General features: G+C 38.3%; 1 protein-coding gene across 5 annotated transcripts in view; it reads left to right on the top strand.

Moving 5' to 3' along the window:
- Window positions 1–18,775, top strand: part of LOC306847529 (plectin-like) — a gene marked incomplete at its 5' end in the record, with an annotated part of 107,594 nt that extends 88,819 nt beyond the window's left edge. For all 5 annotated transcript variants that reach the window (XM_079381499.1, XM_079381498.1, XM_079381502.1 and 2 more), the window contains 7 exons: window positions 593–731; window positions 858–1,214; window positions 1,352–1,435; window positions 1,510–1,614; window positions 1,764–1,862; window positions 3,258–6,602; window positions 10,450–18,775. In XM_079381499.1, coding sequence (XP_079237625.1) covers window positions 593–731; window positions 858–1,214; window positions 1,352–1,435; window positions 1,510–1,614; window positions 1,764–1,862; window positions 3,258–6,602; window positions 10,450–16,758 — 10,438 coding nt within the window. In that variant the 3' untranslated portion in view covers window positions 16,759–18,775. The remainder of the gene's footprint in view (window positions 1–592; window positions 732–857; window positions 1,215–1,351; window positions 1,436–1,509; window positions 1,615–1,763; window positions 1,863–3,257; window positions 6,603–10,449) is intronic.
- Window positions 18,776–21,140: the final 2,365 nt, after the last annotated feature.

Below are 21,140 nucleotides of genomic sequence, written 5' to 3'. Positions count from 1 at the left end.
TTTTATTTATTTTTTAAATGTACAATACACTTCCAATCAAATGTTGGGGATCGGTAAGATTTTTTTTAATGTTTTTGAATGATGCTTACCAAGGCTGCATCTATTTGATCAACAAACAGTAAACTCAAAATTAAATAATTTTACAATTTAAAATAGCTGTTTTCTATTTTAATGTATTTTAAATTGCAATGTATTCCTGTGCTGAAAATCCTGAAGCTGAACTTTCAGCAGCCATTACTCCATTGTTCAATGTCACTGGATTTTTCAGAAATCATTCTTATATGTTGATTTGGTGGTCAAAAACATTTCTTGTTATTATCAATGTTGAAAAACATTGTGCTGCTTAATATTTTTGTGATGTCTTTTTTTAGGATTCTTTAATGAATGGAAATTTAGAAATATAAATAGATATTTTTATAAGAATGCAAAAGTCTGTCACTTTTGATCAATTTAATGCATCCTTGCGGAGTAAAAAAAAAAAATAGTGACCCCAACATTTTTAGATGAAGTATTCAGTACATTTTTTTTATTTTCCACACTAAGTCACCTTTCCATATAAAATAAAGCTGATCCTATTTTTTTGTCCATAAAGGCTGAAGACCATTGACATGGTAATCCGCAGCACACAAGGAGCTGAAGACATTCTCAACAAGTGCGAAAACCAACTGCGTAATGTAAACAAAGTTCCTGTTAATGAGAAAGAGGTTGAGGCCAACCAAACACAGCTCCAGGTGCAATGTCTCTCACACAAACACCCAATTATGCATGAAGTAATTGTTTGTAGTTACCTATATGAACTTGAATGATAAGTGACTTTACTAACATGTTCATGTTCTCACCTTCTTTCTTGACCTTAGAAACTGCGCTCAGAAGCAGAGGGCAAGCAAGACACTTTTGACCGCCTGGAAGAGGAGCTTCAGAGGGCTACAGCAGTGACCGACCGGATGTCTCAGCTGCACAGTGAGCGGGACATAGAGCTGGAGCACTACAGGCAGCTGGTGGGCAACCTGAAGGACCGCTGGCAGGCTGTGTTTGCTCAGATTGAGCTAAGGCAGCGAGAACTTGACCTCCAAAGCAGGCAGATGCAGGCCTACAAACAGAGCTATGACTGGCTCATCCGCTGGATAGCAGATGCCAAGCAAAGGCAGGACAAGCTTCATGCTGTGCCTATAAGTGGCAGCAAAGCTCTTCAAGAACAGCTGAACCAGGAGAAGGTATCTATCTATGTACAAAGTTTTAATTCATTTATCATTCTCAATGCTTTGTATAATGAATATCTTCTAATATTTATCCTATATATAAAATCAAGTAGTTGATCTTTTTACTTACGACATGTCCATCCATTTTCCAGAAACTGCTTGAGGAGATTGAGAAGAACAAGGATAAGGTGGATGAGTGCCAGAAACATGCTAAAGCATACATTGATGCCATAAAGGTGTGTGTGAATGTTACTGCATGCATGTGATTTATGACTTATGAGTAGCAGTCTGAATTAATGTTCTCATGCAGGATTATGAGCTTCAGCTGGTGACGTATAAAGCTCTGGTGGAGCCCATCGCTTCTCCTTTGAAGAAGACCAAAATGGAGTCTGTATCTGATGACATCATCCAAGAGGTACCTTTGATATCTGATATCCATCCATTTTTTAATCTCATTCTGATAAATGCATTAAATAAGCATACTGTATGTGCAACTTAAAGTGTTATATTTCTTGATTGTATTTCATATATGACATGCTAAGTAACTTTAAAACCATCTTTCAGTATGTGACTCTGAGAACACGCTACAGTGAGCTGACGACTCTTTCGAGTCAGTATATTAAATTCATTATTGAGACACAGCGCCGTCTAGAAGATGAGGAGGTAAGTGTCAAATTTTTACAAATTTTACTGTAACTCACTAACTTAACCATGTAATTCAATTTATTGATGTATGGACATATGAAATATGTATTTATTTCACTGTACAAACCATATGAGACACAGTTACATTTGTAATTAAGTTATTAAAGAGTGACACAATACTGAATTTACTGTTGTTGGCCATGTGCTAGAGGTAAACGTTATGAAAATAAAAAATGTATCAGATCGAGGTGCTCACCAAGGTATTCAGTAATTGTAATGCTATTGGTGCAGCACATCCCATTTCTTTCACTATGTATGTCTCCCATTATCTGTTTACTATTATGGAGGTTTTTTAATATCTCTTCCATATTAGTGAGCTCTCAGTTAGTATAGGTATCCATCAGCCTGAAGCAAACTTAACATTTTCTATCATCCAGAAAATCAAAGTTAATGCATGGTGCAACATGTAGCAGGGATGCCACATTTGTTCTCTAGTTTAATTTCCTGTTTGGATTTTGCCTGTTGCTTTTGGAAATAGAAAGCAGCATTCTTATCCATCATTCCTTTGTGCTCTGATTGTTGATTTTCCCTCCGAGTATGCTTCACCCCTTCCAGTAGTTGTTTTCTTGTTTTTTGTTTCCATTTTCCTTTCTAACCTTTATTTTCTTGTTTGCTTCTTGAAACTACTTGCCAGTGCTTTATCATGATGAATGTTTGTCATGTTTGGGCACTAAAGAGGTAAATTGTTCACAAAATGCATGTTCATCCTTATCCAGTCCCCCCCCCCCCCCCCCCCCCCCCCCGAACCTTATGGTGTCACTCTTCCTTTGCTGCATCACTAAGCTGTTCTGTTGTGTGCAAAATATTTAAATATACATTTTCAAATACTTCTTTCTTCAGTGACCCTCTACAGTAAAAATTAAACATTTTAAAAGGCTAAATTTCCATATTTGGCATCTTTGATTCAAGAGTTAACCTTCTGTATACCTTTATATAAAAAAATGTTAATACTAAAATAAAAAATAAAAACTCTTCAGTGTTTAGAATTACAAGAGAGGATTTTAAATATGTGAACAACATCAAGTTTTTATGTAGTTAAAAAAACCATATCCAGTAACAACACCTCATTAGCATGATGCCATTCAGTATTAATGCCATTCAGTATTCCAGTTGTAGTGTTTTGTCAAGTGATTGTGTCTCATTTTGTGTACCATACATTGTGACTTTATATTATCCTTCATAAATCTTCTGCAACTACTTTTGTTTTTTAATTTAGATAACTATTTAGCCTAACTACCTGTTACTTTGTCCATGTACTTACATTTACATGTACTTACATGTGTCTGTAATACCTAACTCTTAAATGCTTACCTTTGTCCCTATTTCCCCGACTTTTTACCTCCACTAATACAGAAAGCTGCCGAAAGACTAAAGGAGGAAGATAGGAAAAAGCTGGCCGAAATGCAGGCAGAACTAGAAAAGCAAAGAAAGTTAGCAGAATCTCAGGAAAAGGCTATTGTTAAAGCAGAACAAGAGGCAAATGAGCTGAAGACAAAGATGAAAGATGAAGTCAGCAAACGACAGGATGTCGCTGTTGATGCTGAAAAACAGAAGAACAATATCCAGCGAGAGCTTCAGGAGCTCAAAAGCATTTCAGAGCAGGAAATCAAGTCTAAGACTCAACAAGTAGAGGAAGCACTCCAAAGCCGCACAAGAATTGAAGAAGAAATCCATATAATCCGGCTTCAGCTGGAGACGACGATGAAACAAAAAAATACTGCTGAAACAGAGCTTCAGCAGCTCAGGGCCAAAGCGGCAGATGCTGACAAGCTTCAAAAGGCAGCGCAGGACGAGGCAGAGAAGCTTCTGAAACAAGTTGCTGAAGAGACTCAGAAGAAACGCAAGGCAGAGGAGGAGCTTAAACTGAAATCAGAGACAGAAAAGGAGGCTGCCAAAGAGAAGAAGAAGGCCCTTGAGGATCTCGAGAAGTTCAAGCTCCAAGCTGAGGAAGCTGAGAGGCACCTGAAGCAAGCAGAGCTGGAAAGGCAGCGACAGATTCAAGTGGTAGAGGAGGTGGCTAAGAAGACCGCAGCCACCCAGCTTGAGAGTAAACAATTGACATTAACAGCAAAACTGGAAGAGTCACTCAAACATGAGCAGGTAATGGTCATTCAACTGCAGGAAGAGGCAGAACATCTCAAAAAGCAGCAAGCCGAAGCAAATAAGGCGAGAGAGCAGGCAGAGAAGGAGCTAGAGACATGGAGACAGAAGGCTAATGAAGCTCTCCGGCTCCGGCTCCAGGCAGAGGAGGAGGCCAATAAAAAAACTGCAGCTCAGGAGGAGGCAGAGAAACAGAAGGAGGAGGCCAAACGGGAGGCAAAGAAGAGAGCAAAAGCTGAGGAAGCTGCCCTTAAACAGAAAGAGACTGCTGAAAAGGAACTGGAGAATCAAAGAAAGATGGCTGAAGAAACGGCTAAACAGAAGCTTGCAGCAGAGCAAGAGCTTATTCGGTTAAGAGCAGATTTTGAGCATGCTGAACAACAGAGGACTGTCTTGGATGATGAGCTCCAGCGTCTCAAAAATGATGTTAATGCTGCTGTTAAACAGAAAAAAGAACTGGAGGAGGAACTGGTCAAAGTTAGGAAGGAGATGGAAGTTTTGTTGCAGATGAAATCCAAAGCTGAGAAAGAGTCAATGTCAACCACTGAAAAGAGCAAACAACTACTTGAATCTGAGGTCACCAAGATGAAGGAACTGGCTGAGGAGGCGACTAAACTGAGGTCAGTTGCAGAAGAAGCAAAGAAACAGAGGCAGATTGCAGAAGACGAAGCTGCCCGCCAGAGAGCAGAGGCTGAGAAGATCCTGAAAGAAAAGTTAGCAGCTATCAATGAAGCGACCCGTCTAAAAACTGAGGCTGAGATCGCTTTGAAAGAGAAGGAGGCTGAAAATGACCGTCTAAAGAGAAAAGCCGAAGACGAGGCCTACCAGAGGAAAGGTCTTGAAGATCAAGCGGCACAGCATAAGCAAGAAATCGAAGAAAAGATTGATCAGTTAAAGAAGTCCTCAGACACTGAGCTCGACAGGCAAAAGAAAATCGTAGAAGAAACTTTGAAACAGAGGAAAGTGGTGGAGGAGGAGATCCACATTCTCAAACTCAATTTCGAAAAGGCTTCAAATGGCAAACGGGACCTTGAACTTGAGCTTAACAAACTGAAGGGAGTTGCAGATGAGACACAAAAGAGCAAAGCGAAGGCAGAGGAAGAGGCAGAGAAATTCAGAAAACTTGCTTTGGAAGAAGAGAAAAAAAGGAAACAGGCAGAGGCCAAGGTAAAAAAAATCCAAGCTGCAGAAGAACAGGCAGCAAGGCAACACAAAGCAGCTCAAGAGGAGGTTGAGCGTCTTATAAAGTTAGCGGAAGATACCAAAAAGCAGAAGGAGCTTGCAGAGAAAGAAGCTGAGAAACAGGTTATTTTAGTAAAAGAGGCTGCACAAAAGTGCTCTGCTGCTGAACAGAAAGCCCAAGATGTTCTTCTCCAGCAAAATAGAGACACCATGGCTCAGGATGAACTCAAGGGAGGGTTTGAAAAAGCAAAGAAACTGGCGCAAGATGCGGAAAAGGCTAAAAACAAGGCTGAAAAAGAGGCTGCCTTGTTGCAGAAGAAAGCAGAGGAAGCAGAGCGTCAGAAGCAGGCAGCTGAGGCTGAAGCCGCCAAACAGGCAAAAGCCCAGGAAGATGCTGAAAAACTGAGGAAGGAAGCTGAGGCTGAAGCTTCCAGGCGGGCTGAGGCAGAAGCTGCTGCTTTAAAACAAAAACAAGAGGCTGATGCTGAAATGGCCAAGTACAAAAAGCTTGCAGAAAAGACCCTGAAGCAGAAGTCTTCGGTTGAGGAGGAGTTAGTGAAGGTCAAAGTGCAACTTGATGAGACAGACAAACAGAAATCGATCCTTGATGACGAACTGAAGCGACTTAAACAAGAGGTCAGTGATGCTATGAAGCAGAAGGCTCAAGTAGAGGATGAGCTCTCTAAAGTCAAGATTCAGATGGAGGACTTAGTAAAACTGAAACTGAAAATTGAAAAGGAAAACCAAGAGCTTATGAAGAAAGATAAGGATAACACAAAGAAGCTTCTTGAGGAAGAGGCAGAGAACATGAAAAAATTGGCAGAGGAGGCAGCACGGCTCAACATTGAGGCTCAAGAAGCTGCAAGATTACGACAAATTGCAGAGTCTGATCTTGCAAAACAGAGGGAACTGGCTGATAAGATGCTGGAAGAGAAAAAGCAGGCCATTCAGGAGGCAAAAAAACTAAAGGCCGAAGCTGAAAAGCTCCTGAAACAGAAAGATCAGGCACAGGTAGCGGCTCAAAAGCTAATGGAGGCCAAAAAGGAGATGCAGGAGCGCCTGGAGCAGGAGACAGAAGGTTTCCAGAAATCCTTAGAGGCTGAACGCAAGCGGCAATTAGAGATTTCCACAGAGGCAGAAAAACTGAAGATCAAAGTGGGACAGCTAAGTGATGCTCAATCAAAAGCTGAGGAGGAAGCCAAAAAATTCAAGAAACAAGCAGATGAAATCAAATCCCGCCTACTAGAGACAGAACAACAGACTTCAGGAAAACATACTGTTGTTGAGAAACTGGAAGTACAGAGGCTGCAGAGCAAAAAAGAGGCTGATGATCTGCATAAAGCAATTGCAGAGCTTGAGAAAGAAAAAGAAAAACTGAAAAAAGAGGCCACTGACTTACAAAAACAATCAAAAGAGGTATTGTTATATGTTGTAGTACTGTGGCCTAGTGTTTTACATATGACCCTTAAACCCCTTAATTAACAATTAACAGTTTTCATACAACTTCGAAACCTTTGTTCATGTAAATTGCACGTTGCCAATCACAGTAATAAGAAAGCCTGCAATTGTCATGAACAAAGATGTTTTTTTTACATTGTAGTGTCCATGATACAGTATAAATAATTACTGAATAGTATAAATTAGGGATGCACGATATTTATCGGACCGATAAATTATCGACCGATATGAGAGAAAATGACTTCATTTTTATTGCTCCGATAAATAAATTAAATCCGATAACTATATCCGATAAAGTATGCTTGCTGGTAAATCAATCAATCAGTCTGATTTATCTGAGATTCATCTTCTTTCCGAGTGCAAGTGATTGCAGCTTTAAACTGCAGTGACTCTCAGCATGTGTTGTGCTCATTAAGTCATCATTTCATTTGCAAACATGTCTTCGCCGGTCTTGGTAGTTTTTCTCGGTGGCAGAGGAGGACAATGCCATTGCTATTTCCAACGCGTGTTCAGCAAGGATTCCGAAAAGAGGAAAAAAGGCATCAAGTAGGGTTGTGACAGTGAGAAAATTTTCCCACTGGTTAATCGACGTGTGTCAACACCTTACCGGTATTCCCTCGGTGGATGGGGGGTGGGCGTCGTTTGAGTCTTTTCTCTTTTCCTCGTTTTCCTGCGGGTTTTAAATAGCTTGTTAGCTCTGTGCGCGTTTTATTTTCACTTTTAAATTAGTGGCAATTCGGCGTCAAGCAGTTGTTTGTTTTTAGTTCGCTTGAGTTTTCTCACTTTCCTTTGCTTAAATAGCTTGTAAAAGCACAATTTTATTTTTACTTTTGAATTAACGGCAATTCGGCATCAAACAACAACAAAATACAACATAGAATATAGCTAACTTTTATTAACAAAACGAATAAAAATGTACCATGCTATATGCCTAATATAAAATAACAGATAACTTACAAATTTTAAATATGCATGGTAGGCCTATACAAAACTGAAAATCAGACTGACGAACACATAATTATAAAACGTAGAACGTTTATTAGTGAGATGGAAAGTTTTGAGGCTCGGACTACATACACCTTGATGTAAAATAATGGGAAAAATATCACAGTTTAAATAAAATAAAAATCAGCAAATACTGTGGAACCAAATAGGCTAAATGAGAAACGAATGTTTAAAAAATAAATAAATAAATAGACCTTCCAATAGTAAAATATTACTCAAAATTGATTAGTAATGCCTTACACTACTGCATTACAGCAAAAAGTAATACGTTACTGTAATGCATTACTTTTGTAACGTCTTACTCCCAACACTGCTTAAAGACTATATAACTTTCTCATCCTCGTGCACTAAAAACGTTGAATAGATGCATTCTTTATGCATGAAATATTTTAATATAAATTTGTTGTTAATGAGTTGTTAATTGCAGATAAACCATAGTTCTGTCATAATTCTGTTAAACCATTTCTGTTACAAAGTATTGTGGTGGCTTACACAAAAAATAAAAAACATTTGAAGAGTCAGGACTGATGTTTGCTATAGTTAGGCCAGAGCTACTAAAATATCAGTTTAATCAGTGAATCTTAGATTTTGTATTCTCCTGGGTGCACAAACTGCAGATTATATGAAAATTATAATATAAAAATATGAACTTATCGGTATCGGCCATGAGAAGGACTTAATTATCGGTTAAAATTGTTCATATCGTGCATCCCTAGTATAAATGCATTTATTTAGTATACAGTTATGCCGTACAGCCCATATTTGCAAGTTATTGGTATCACTATTTATTTGTTATTAGTTGGACACTATAATGTGTTGTAATTTTCTTAAAATTTACTTATTTATTCAGTGAACTAAATGTAGTTAATTTGTTAGATATTAGTGTACTTTTTAATTAATATCTATTGTAGTATGCAGTAAAGTTGTCATTTAGTGTACTGTATTAATTGGATTCTGTGGTTATAGTGATTTTCATGGAAAAGATAATTATGTAAATAAATCTTAAAGGTATAGTTTACCTCAAAATTAAAAAAAAAGAAAAAAGATTATAATTTTCTCACATTCCAAACCTGTATGATTTTCTTCTGTGGAACTTAAAGATATTCAGAAGAATGTATCAGTATTTTTTCCTATACAATGAAAGTCAGTGGGGTCCATTATTATTTTTCAACCATTTGACTTTTAATTGTATGGAAAAAAAAATGAAAACATTCTTTAATCACTGTAGTAAAAGAATCACATGAACACAACACACTATATAGGCCTAAATATGACACCACAGCACAGAAGAGAGATTAATTAAAAGGTACACTGACAGGTGCATGTTATCAAGATTCAAGATTTTTATTTGTCACATACACAATTATACAGGGTATAACCAGCAGTGAAATGTAGGTAAATATTTCATGTAATTATATAAGAACAAATATAACTGCATCTCAAAATGTAAAATTATATATTATACAGTCATGGCCAAAAATATCGGCACCAATGGTAAATATAATCAAAGAAGGCAGTGAAAATTTATCTGCATTGTTAATCCTTTTTCATCTTTTATTTAAAAAAATCACAAAAATCCTACCTTTCATAATAAGAATTTAAAATGGGTGAAATATCATTATGAAATAAATGTTTTTCTCTAATACACATTGGCCACAATTAATGGCATCCTTTTATTCAATACTTTTTGAAACCTCCATTTGCCAGTTTACCAGCTCTAAATTTTCTCCTATAATGCCTGATGAGGTTAGAGAACACCTGACAAGAGATAAGAGACCATTCCTTCATCCAGAATCACTCCAGACCCTTTAGATTCCCAGCTCCATGTTGGTGCTTCTTCTCTTCAGTTCACTGCACTCATGTTCTACAGGGTTCAGGTCAGAGGACTGGAATGGCCATAACAGAAGCTTGGTTTTGTGCTCAGTGACCCATTTTTGTGTTGTTTTTGAGATTTGTGTTTGGATTATTATACGGTTGGAAGATCCAAACATGGCCCATTATAAGATTTCTAACAGAGTCAGTCACTTTTTTTTTTCTTTATCTGTTGGTATTTGATAGAATCCATGATGCCATGCATCTAAACAAGATGTCCAGGACATCCAGCAGAAATATAGGCCCGCAACATCAAAAATACAGCAGTATAATTCTTTTTATCCCTGTGTTCACCAAACCCATCTTGAGTGTTTGCTGCTAAAAAGCTAATTTTTTTGTTTCATCTGACCATAGAAGCCAGTCCCTTTTGACATTCCAGTCGTGTCTGATAACTGAATATCCTGGAATTTGTTTTTGGATGAGCTAGGAGAATTTTTCTTGAAACCCTCCCAAACAACATGTAGTGATGTAGGTGCTGTTTGACTTTTTTTTTTTTTTAGGGTTTTCTTACCCCGAAACTCAACTATGTTCTGCAATTCTCCAGCTGTGGTCCTTGGAGAGTTGAGAAAATTGTGAACATGAATAGTAATATACTTCAGAGATATTTTACTCATAAGAATTTCTAGGGGTGCCAATAATTGTGTCCAACATGTATTTTAGAAAAACATTTATTTCATAATGATATTTCCCCCCATTTTAAATTCTTATTATCCAATGAAAGGTTAGATTTTTGTGAATTTTTTAAATAAAAGATCAAAAAGATTAACAATGCATATTAATTTTCACATTTACCAAGGGTGCCGATATTTTTATAATAATATATATATAAAATTTTGGATTTGATTTGTGCAGTTATATTTTTCCTTGTACATTGATTGTTTTTATGTCATCCATTGAAATAATTATTGTTTTATACTTTTTATCATAGATGGCCAATGTACAACAAGAACAGTTACAGCAGGAAAAGACTATCCTCCAGCAAACATTCTTAGCAGAAAAAGAAACACTGCTGAAGAAAGAGAAAGCTGTTGAGGCGGAGAAAAAGAAGCTGGAGAAGCTATTTGAAGATGAAGTTAAAAAAGCTGAAGCACTCAAAGATGAACAGGAGCGTCAGAAGAAGCAAATGGAGGAGGAGAAGAAGAAACTGCAGTCTGCCATGGATGCTGCTATCAAAAAGCAAAAAGATGCTGAGGAAGAGATGCATTCCAAGCAAAAAGAAATGCAAGAACTTGAAAAGAAAAGAATTGAACAAGAGAAACTTCTGGCAGAAGAAAACAAGAACTTGCGAGAAAAACTCCAGCAGCTTCAGAGTTCGCAGAAGCCATCCCACACCAAGGAGATTGAAATCCAAACTGACAATGTCCCAGAAGAAGAGTTAATTCAAATGACCATGGTAGAAACAACAAAGAAGGTCCTAAATGGCTCTACAGAAGTGGATGGTGTGAAAAAAGATGTACACCTGGCATTTGATGGAATCAGAGAAAAGGTGCCTGCAAGCAGACTTCATGAGATTGGTGTGCTCAGCAAAAAAGAATTTGACAAGCTTAAGAAAGGAAAAACAACTGTGCAAGAGCTTTCTAAGAATGACAAGGTTAAGATGTGCCTAAAAGGTAAAGACTGCATTGGCGGTGTAATAGTTGAACCCAACCAGAAAATTAGTATCTATCAAGCTTTGAAGGACAAGAAGATTCCACAAAGCACAGCTATGATGCTTCTCGAAGCCCAAGCTGCATCTGGTTACATTATTGACCCCATTAAGAACAGAAGACTCTCCGTCAGTGAAGCTGTGAAGGATACCTTAATTGGACCTGAGTTGCACACCAGGTTGTTATCTGCCGAACGGGCTGCCACAGGATTCAAAGATCCATTCACTGGAGATACAATCTCACTATTTGAAGCAATGAAAAAAGGTTTAATCGCAGAGGACCAGGCCTCTAAACTTCTTGACTCTCAATATGCAACTGGTGGGATAATTGATCCTGTCAATAGCCACCGTGTACCTGTCCAGATGGCATGCACACAAGGTCAACTCAGTGAATATCTAAGCAAAGTTCTTTCCAGCCCTTCTGCTGACAAAAAAGCATTCATTGACCCCAACACTCAGGATAGCCTCACTTACAGTGAGCTACTGGAGCGATGCAAACCAGATCCTGAGACAGGCATTCCATTACTACCAATCACAGAACAAGCAGCCCAAATTGAAAGAACTTACACCGATGAGGAAACTAAAGATGTCTTTAGTAAGGCTAACTTAACAATTCCATTTGGAAGATTCAAAGGAAAGACTATCACCATCTGGGAGGTCATAAACTCTGAGTACTTCACTGAAGATCAGAGAAAGGATCTCATCCATCAATACAAGACAGGCAAAATTACAGTTGAAAAAATAATTAGAATTGTAATAACTGTTGTAGAGGACAAGGAGAACAAGAGGGAACCTGCGTTTGATGGTTTGAGATCATCAGTGCCAGCGTCTGAACTTCTGGAAGCAAAAGTTATTAATAAAGATTTATTCAATAAATTGCACAATGGAAAAGCTACTCTTAAAGAGGTGTCTGAGCTTGAACCTGTCAAGAAAGCCCTAAAGGGCACACACAGTATTGCTGGAGTGCAGATTGAGTCAACTTCTGAAAAGATGTCTTTCTACGAAGCCATGAAGAAGGACTTACTTGGAACAGAGCCTGCACTAAACCTTCTGGAGGCCCAAGCCGGAACAGGCTTCATAATTGATCCAGTGAAAAACCAAAAGCTCACAGTTGATGAAGCAGTCAAAAGTGGTGTTGTTGGCCCAGAGCTGCATGAGAAATTGTTGTCTGCAGAAAGAGCTGTTTGTGGTTACAAAGATCCATATACTGGAAAAACTGTATCCCTGTTTGAGGCAATGCAAAAAGATCTCATTAAGAAAGACCAAGGTGTCCGTCTGCTGGAAGCTCAACTTGCAACTGGAGGAATTATTGACCCTGAGAAAAGTTACCGCATCACTCAAGAAATTGCATATAAACGTGGTTACCTAAATGAGGAGATCAACCAAAACTTAAGTAGCCCATCAGACACAAATACAGTATTTGTTGACCCCAACACACATGAAAATGTCACTTATGCTCAACTGCTGAAAAGATGCATCACTGATAAGCAGACTGGTCTCCCATTGCTGTCACTATCAGAAAAGGCAATCAAGTCAAAGGAAATGGAACCAGTTTCTGACGCACAAACTAAAGAGACCTTGAGCCATGCTACGGTTGAGTTACACAGTGGACTTTTTAAAGGACGAATAATCACCATTTGGGAAATTATCAACTCGGAATACTTCACAGAAGAACAAAGGATTGAATTTATTCGGCAGTATAGAACAGAAAAAATCACAATTGAAAAACTGATCAAGATTGTGATTGCTACAGTGGATGAAAAAGAAAAGAAGAGACAGGACAACTTTGAAGGTTTCAGAGGTCCTGTACCAGCCAGTTCCTTGCTTGAATCTAAAATCATTGACAAAGACACTTATGATAAAATCCAACAAGGCAAAAAGAAACCTGCAGAAGTTAGTGACTCCATCAAACACTACTTGCAAGGTTCTGATTGTATTGCTGGGGTATTTTCAGAAAAAAACAAGGAAAAACTCAGCATTTACCAAGCAGTAAAGCAGAAACTTCTGACACCAAACACAGGTCTGTCCCTGCTAGAAGCCCAAGCAGCTACTGGCTACATAGTTGATCCCATTAGGAATGAGAAATTTACAGTGGATGATGCTGTTAAGGCTGGCATTGTCGGTCCAGAGTTTCATGAGAAACTGCTATCTGCAGAGAAAGCTGTTACTGGTTACAAAGATCCATACACTGGTAATACGATCTCTCTTCTTCAAGCAATGCAAAAACAGCTGGTTCTAAGAGAACATGCCATACCTCTTCTAGAGGCTCAGGAGGCTACTGGAGGGATAGTTGATCCAGTAAATAGCCATCGACTTCCCAGTGATATAGCCATTCAGCGTGGCTACCTCAGCAAGCAATTAGCCAAATCTTTTAAAGACCCCACAGATGACATCAAAGGTTTCACTGACCCTAACAAAGATGAGAATGTCACATACAAACAATTGAAGGAGAGGTGCATGACCGATCCAGAGTTTGGAATTGTCCTGTTGCCACTTTCTAAAGCCCAGACTCCAGAGAAAGCTGAAAAATCCTATGTTTACACTGAGGAGCAAGCACAAATGGACTTAGCTAACACTCAAATTGACATACCACATGAGAGCTTTGCAGGGAAACAAGTGACATTATGGGAAGTCATGAAATCAGATTTGCTTCCAGAAGAGGAAAGACAAAGGCTTCTTGAACAATACCGCTCCGGCAAAATCACAAAAGAGAGAATGGTCATTATTGTAATTGAAATTATTGAACAAAGAGAGATCATCAGGACTGAGCAGAGTATGTCATGTGATGTCATCAGACGCCGGGTTACTATTGATGAACTTTACAGAGCTCGCATTATAGACCTCAAAACTTACAACCTGCTCAAACAAGGCAAGAAAACGATTCGAGAGGTTATGGAGATGCCAAGTGTGAAGCAGTATCTTTTTGGAACGGGCAGCATTGCTGGAATACTCTCAGATAGCTATGCTAAGGTTAGCATCTACCAAGCCATGAAGAGAGGTCTCATAAAACCTGACATTGGCATAGATCTTTTGGAGGCACAAGCAGCAACAGGATTCATCACTGACCCTGTGAAAGATGAATTGTTGACAGTTGATGAGGCCGTCCGGAAGGGTCTTGTTGGCCCTGAGATCCATGACAAACTCTTGTCTGCTGAAAGAGCAGTCACAGGTTACAAGGATCCCTATAGCGGTAAAGTGATTTCTTTATTCCAAGCCATGAAAAAGGACCTTGTTCCTGAGGATTATGCCATGAAGCTTTTGGAGGCCCAATTAGCAACAGGTGGCCTCATGGATCCAGAGTACTATTTCCGCCTACCAATCGATGTCGCCATGCAACGTGGTTACATAAACAAAGAAACCAGTGACAGGTTATCTGATCCAAGTGGAGATGTCAAACAGTTTACGGATCCTACAACAGACGAAAAGCTGTCTTATGCACTACTTCTTAAAATATGCAAGGTTGATAAAGACAGTGGCTTACGATTGTTGTCTCTGGCAGACAAGAGCCTTCTATTTAAGGGCCTTAGAAAGCAGATCACCCCAGATGAGTTGTTGCGCTCTCAAATTATTGATCAGAAAACCTACACAGCTCTCATGGAGGGTACCATTTCTGTGGAGGACCTTAGTAAAGACCTGAAAAAATATCTTGAAGGCATCAGCTCTATTGCAGGTGTGTATGTAGAAGCTACCAAAGATCGACTGTCAGTCTACCAAGCCATGAAGAAGAACATGATCAGACCAGGCACTGCCTTTGAACTTCTGGAGGCTCAGGCAGCTACTGGGTATGTAATTGATCCGATCAAAAATCTCAAAATGAATGTCAGTGAAGCTGTAAAAATGGGAGTCGTGGGACCAGAATTTAAAGATAAGCTCATCTCTGCTGAACGAGCTGTGACCGGCTACAAAGATCCATACTCTGGCAAGGTGATCTCCCTGTTTCAGGCTATGAAGAAAGGTCTTATTCTGAAAGACCATGGTGTCCGTCTGCTTGAGGCTCAAATAGCCACCGGTGGAATCATTGATCCTGAAGAGAGTCATCGACTGCCTGTTGAAATGGCCTACAAACGGGGTCTCTTTGATGAAGAGATGAATGGTATTCTCACTGATCCCTCTGATGACACAAAGGGGTTCTTCGATCCAAACACAGAAGAGAATTTGACCTACCTCCAGCTCATGGAGCGCTGCATGACAGACCCTGAAACTGGACTTTCACTTTTACTCATGAAAGAAAAGAAACGAGAACGAAAGACATCCTCCAAGTCTTCAGTCCGCAAACGTAGAGTTGTCATCGTAGATCCAGAAACGGGAAAAGAAATGTCTGTGTATGAGGCGTACCGCAAAGGACTCATTGACCATCAAACATACATTGAGCTTGCAGAGCAAGAGTGTGAATGGGAAGAAATTACCACCTCATCATCAGATGGCGTTGTTAAGTCTATGATCACTGACAGAAGGTCTGGACGGCAGTATGACATTGATGATGCAATCTCCAAGGGCCTTATAGACCAGTCATCTTTGGACCAGTACCGTGGTGGTACCCTTTCCATCACTGAATTTGCAGACATGCTCTCTGGTAATATGAGTGGCTTCAGATCTCGATCATCTTCCTTTGGATCCAGCTCATCCTATCCCATGAGTCCAATTCCATCCATAAAGACGCCGGCCACAACCTGGACTGATCCAACTGAGGAAACTGGACCAGTGGCTGGAATTTTAGATACAGATACTTTGGAAAAGGTGTCAGTTACGGAGGCTATGCATCGGAATCTAGTTGACAATATCACTGGTCAAAGACTACTAGAAGCACAAGCATGCACAGGAGGAATTATTGACCCAAACACTGGAGAGAAATTCTCTGTTGCTGATGCAATGAACAAAGGGCTGGTGGACAAGATCATGGTTGAACGTATCAACCTAGCTCAGAAGGCTTTTCAGGGATTTGAAGATCCAAGAACCAAAACCAAAATGTCTGCCGCTCAAGCCTTAAAGAAGGGTTGGCTCTACTACGAAGCTGGCCAACGTTTCCTTGAAGTCCAGTACCTAACAGGTGGTTTAATTGAACCGGATGTTTCAGGAAGAGTGTCATTGGATGATGCTGTCAAGAAGGGCGCTCTAGATGCACGCACTGCACAGAAACTGAGAGATGTCAGTGGATATTCAAAATACCTCACCTGCCCCAAAACAAAACTCAAGATCTCATACAAGGATGCCATGGACAGAAGCATGATCGAGGAAGGATCTGGCCTGAGGTTGCTAGAGGCATCCTCTCAGTCAAGTAAAGGCCTTTACAGCCCATACAGCATCAGTGGCTCTGGATCAACTTCAGGGTCAAGGTCTGGATCCAGAACTGGTTCAAGATCAGGCTCTAGAAGGGGAAGTTTTGATGCTACAGGCTCAGGTTTCTCCATGGGTTTTTCCTCATCTTACAGCCCCACTAGCTATGGCCGTCGTTATGATTCAGGGGCACATGGTGGACTTCAGATGGATGAGCTAAAGCAAGCCCTTCTAGCTTTAGCATCAGGCAGGAACTGCTGCTACGATGAAAAGAGAATCTCCACATTATCACAAACTCAGCCCTCTTTAGTTGCTTAATTTATGTACACAAAAGGACATTTATCCTGCTCTGCATGATATTGCTAATGGGTTTTTTTAATGATGGGAATAATAATGCTATATAAGACTGGCTTTATTATTTTATTTCATTTTTATATATTTAGTTAAATATACTGATGTTTTTTTTCTCTCACTTTTTCATTTTGACATGACAGTATATAATTACATCATAAACAGTTTATTCTGCACTGCATTCATGACAGAATCATTTTCATATCTTTTTTATATATATTCAGTCTTTTCAATTATTAGCAGTGTTAAATACTTATAACCTCTCTTTTTTATTATCTTATGTTTTTTCCATGTACCTTGTAAACTGGCCCTTGAAAAGTTTCAAGAATGTTTAGATTTCTTGGAGAGGATATGGTAATGCTTCAAATGAGATGTAAAAGTTATTTGTTATATATTTTTGTGTGTATATGTAAAGATCCCTAGGGTATCTGTACACATTTGGTTGTATTTTAACACTGAACATTCTAAGCCAGCATGGTAAAAAAAAAAAAGGGGGGGGGGGGGGTTACTATCTGCAGAGCAGAATAAAGTCCATTTGGACATTTATGATTGGGAGTCAATAAACAAGACATTACACATCTTGGCAGCACTACCATATACGTTGTTCTTGAGAAATCCATTCTCATTATTGGAAACTAAAAAACAATAAACCTTGAACTATGCAGTCTTCTTAAAAACTCCAGATCCTTGGAGAATTTGCCACAAATCACTCTAAAGATGACAAGAAAACACATTTTAAAGGCATAAGTGACTCACATCCCAACCATAATTTGCCTCTGGTCCTTCGTCTGATTCAAAGGGGACCTCACTTGCGCCTTAACCTTGTGTAACGTCTGAATTAATTTTCTTGTAAATGTAATGTGCACCTTCTTAAGACAATAATTATCTCTCATTGCAGATTATATAGAATGTAACAATGTAAGATTTTCTTTGTTTATTGTTGCATAAATGTAGCCTATTTGGGACACTCCCCTCTCTGTAACAAAATCAGTTTAAATATTAGCAAACCTGGCCAATAATGTCAATTCCAACTTTTTTTTTCATGCACTGTGTAGTTATCAAATGAAAGGCACTTAATGTCAATGTTTAATTTTTCATCAGGAGGTGTCTCTTTCGACTACCTCTTTAAATGCAAGTCCCCATTTGTTATGATAATTTGCTTTGTTTTAAATCACTAAATAGCTCCCTGTCTTTCACTGCCACTTGAGCGCCACCTGTGTGTTAAGAGCGTATGGAATGGATTGCTCCTTTCAAAAGATTCACAGTCAGTGTGATCTTTCAACCAACATACATGTTCCACTACCTTTATTTATGCTCCATTTTCAGCTTTGCTTATGAATTGTTAGATTTATTTGGTTAAGTAGAATCAAAAACGCTAATGGTGTATAGAAGAAATCAGACACCCAACTGATATTCCCCCTTACTGGTCAATTTGAACACTAAATCTGACGTGTTTTAGTGTAGTACTAGAAACACTGGCGTGTAAACCACAGTACATTCACTTTGTATATCAGCTGCCGTGTGTTGGTGTAATGATGTAGGCCTACTGACAAGCATTGCAATTAATTTAACATTGATCTCTGAACTGAATGTAGATGTTTACAAGAACAAGGTTCTCTGTAATTTAACAAATAATGCCATATCTAAAACTGTAGTCATAAAATGGAAACTTAGACTGAATTTCAATGGCACAAAAAGAAAATCTGCTTCAGTCTCTCCAATCCGATGATGTTTTTTCACTGTACTGTAAATCATATTTCAATTTTAGTTATATTTTCCTATTTTCTGCTTTTTATGTTCAACTAACATGATTATAATGATGCAATATGAGCAGTTACTCTCAGCAAAACCTTTTTTAAAGTAAGCTTTTTGAGGCACTTAAAAGGTATATTGGAAACTGTTCTGATATTGAATGCATGCTCCGAGTATGGTATTTACGAGATGAAATGTTAATATCCTGTTGTAAATAAACATTAAATATCTAAGTGTCAGTGTCAGTTTTTCTCAACTCCTTGGTTGTTAGTCGCATCAAGTATCACTGAAATAACAAAAATACCTTTATTTTTGTTGCCTTTAATGTCAACCCTCAGCATTAAAACTAGCATTAAATTTGGTAATATCTTAACATACATATGGGTTTAAAGACTATACACAATTTAAGTAATGTTTTAAATGCATTAACTTTGAGACATTTGCCTTAGGGTAAGAGAGAGGATTTGACATGCTATGTGACAGGTTTTTTACTGGATTGGTTACAAACCCCCTCAAACTATTCACACACACACACACACATCTTAATCAAGATTTTTGAAGAAAATTATAGTAATTTGCATATAAACCATATTTGCATTTAAAATCAAGAAAGCCAAAAGAAACAAGTAAAACATAAGATGACATCATAATAACCGTGCCATCAAAACATTGTAATTAAATGGTGGAATTAATGATTGTTTGCAAGTTAGGTGTGTATTTTGATTATTTAATAATGCAGTTCAATAGAGTAATTATTTCTGAGCTATGTCTTAAATATTTAAAGCAGTCTTCTAGCTCTATCTCCACCCAAATACTTACCAAAACGCTGTCAATATTTGTTTGCATAACACATATCAAAGTCTGCCATTGGCAGGTTTGGTTGCAACAAACTAGCAATTATTGTCACTCCCCAAAACTTCAGCACCCATCCTTTTCTTTATCCCTACTGAAACCAATTTACGATCGGGCTGGATTTATGCAGTTTTCTCTGTAACTGATACTACCTTGAACAGTTCATTGAAATGACCTAAAGCATGTGGACATCTGAACACCACACCCAGATGGGCTAGAAGATTTCATTTCAAAACAAAGGGAATTAATGCTGCTAAAACAGCTTTCATACCTCTGGAAGGTTTTCCACACATTAAATAATTAGCTTCCAGTGAGGTCAGGCACTGATGCTGATAGATGAGGTTTGGTTTGCATCCAGACTCAGTAAATTGTGCCTTATTGTCATGCTGGAAAAGAAAAGGCCTCATTTTATTAATAAAAAAAAACGTTTCATTTATTTGCTGTGTAGGTCAAATTTGACCCAAGATTAAAAGGTGGTGCTATTTTCTTGGTCAGTAGCAGAATCATAATATTAATTATCCCACAGTGTATGTATTACATGTCCTCCCGTAAAGAATGCAGCATCATTTACCAAAATGCTTACTAAGCTGAATCACATTACATTAGGTGCTGTTTCTCATACTCTTTACTTCCTGTTATTCAGGATATTGTGGGTGTCAAGACAAGAACAATGAGCAGAAAATGAGATGCATTGTCCAGCTGGGAGAGGCAGTAAAGTACTATAGTAACGGGGAAACTTGTTTAATTTAACCAAATTAACTGGAAGTCTGTACAGTGATTACATGCCCACATTAGACTTAATAAACAATCACTGTAGTAATTTTGACATTTCGCTGCGCTATGCCTTCATTGAAATATTTTAAAATCTCAAAGCTGAAATGAGGCAAACAGAAACTTACTATGGTTTTATTGAGAGTATGGTTTTATTGCTTTTATGCTAGGAAAACCCAGAGTAGCACACAGACCTGGAAAGCATTTGGAAAGTTCCATCTGGAAAGGTTTTAACAGAAGTGTTTTGGAAAGTTTCCCTGATAGTTTTTATGTGTTTCTGGGTGGGCAGGTATGTGGGTATGATTGTAAAGACCTACTTCATACCACTGCAAAATGTGCAAATACATTTTTTGGCATACTGTTACAAGCTCTCATTTTTGCATTGAAATGAAAGTCTGTTGTTTTCTGAATATGCAAAGGCACAGGAGTAATAAAATAACATTTATCAAGTAATAAAAATAGCCCTATAAACAAATGTTTACACCCCAGTTTACGCTTTCTTGCCAAAAATCATGCTGTGTCCCAAAATATCTTTGTTTTGTGGTCATTCTAACAATACATCAAACAAATCCTCTCATAGGAGAAAATGAAACCCCTTTCTTTCTCTCTCTCTACAGTGAAAATATTTTTTTATTCATTTTTCTTATTTGAAATGTATTTATTTGAGAAGAGAAAGAGAGAGCGATCAAATTTATCTCGACCCCCAAAGGTTTCAGTGATGATACTGTCACTTTATTGAATCAAGAGCTTCACACAAGCTTTAAAGGTGTTGTAAACTCCTACATTTGTAACTATTAAAACTCAATTGTGGCCTTGATGGAAGGTGAACCAATGAACCAGTGTTTCATGCTACAGACTTTATTATATAGTAAATGCAGCAGCTGGAGCACTGTATTGACTAATGAACATCTAAGCATCTTTGCACATTTGAAAAACACTTGCACTGCAATACAAGTATGTTTGTATTCTGAAGG

The sequence above is a fragment of the Barbus barbus genome (genome assembly GCF_936440315.1).
Source record: "Barbus barbus genome assembly, chromosome: 27".
Lineage (NCBI taxonomy): Eukaryota > Metazoa > Chordata > Actinopteri > Cypriniformes > Cyprinidae > Barbus > Barbus barbus.
The sequence above is the reverse complement of the archived record's forward strand: the minus strand, read 5'-3'. Positions and strand labels throughout refer to the sequence as shown.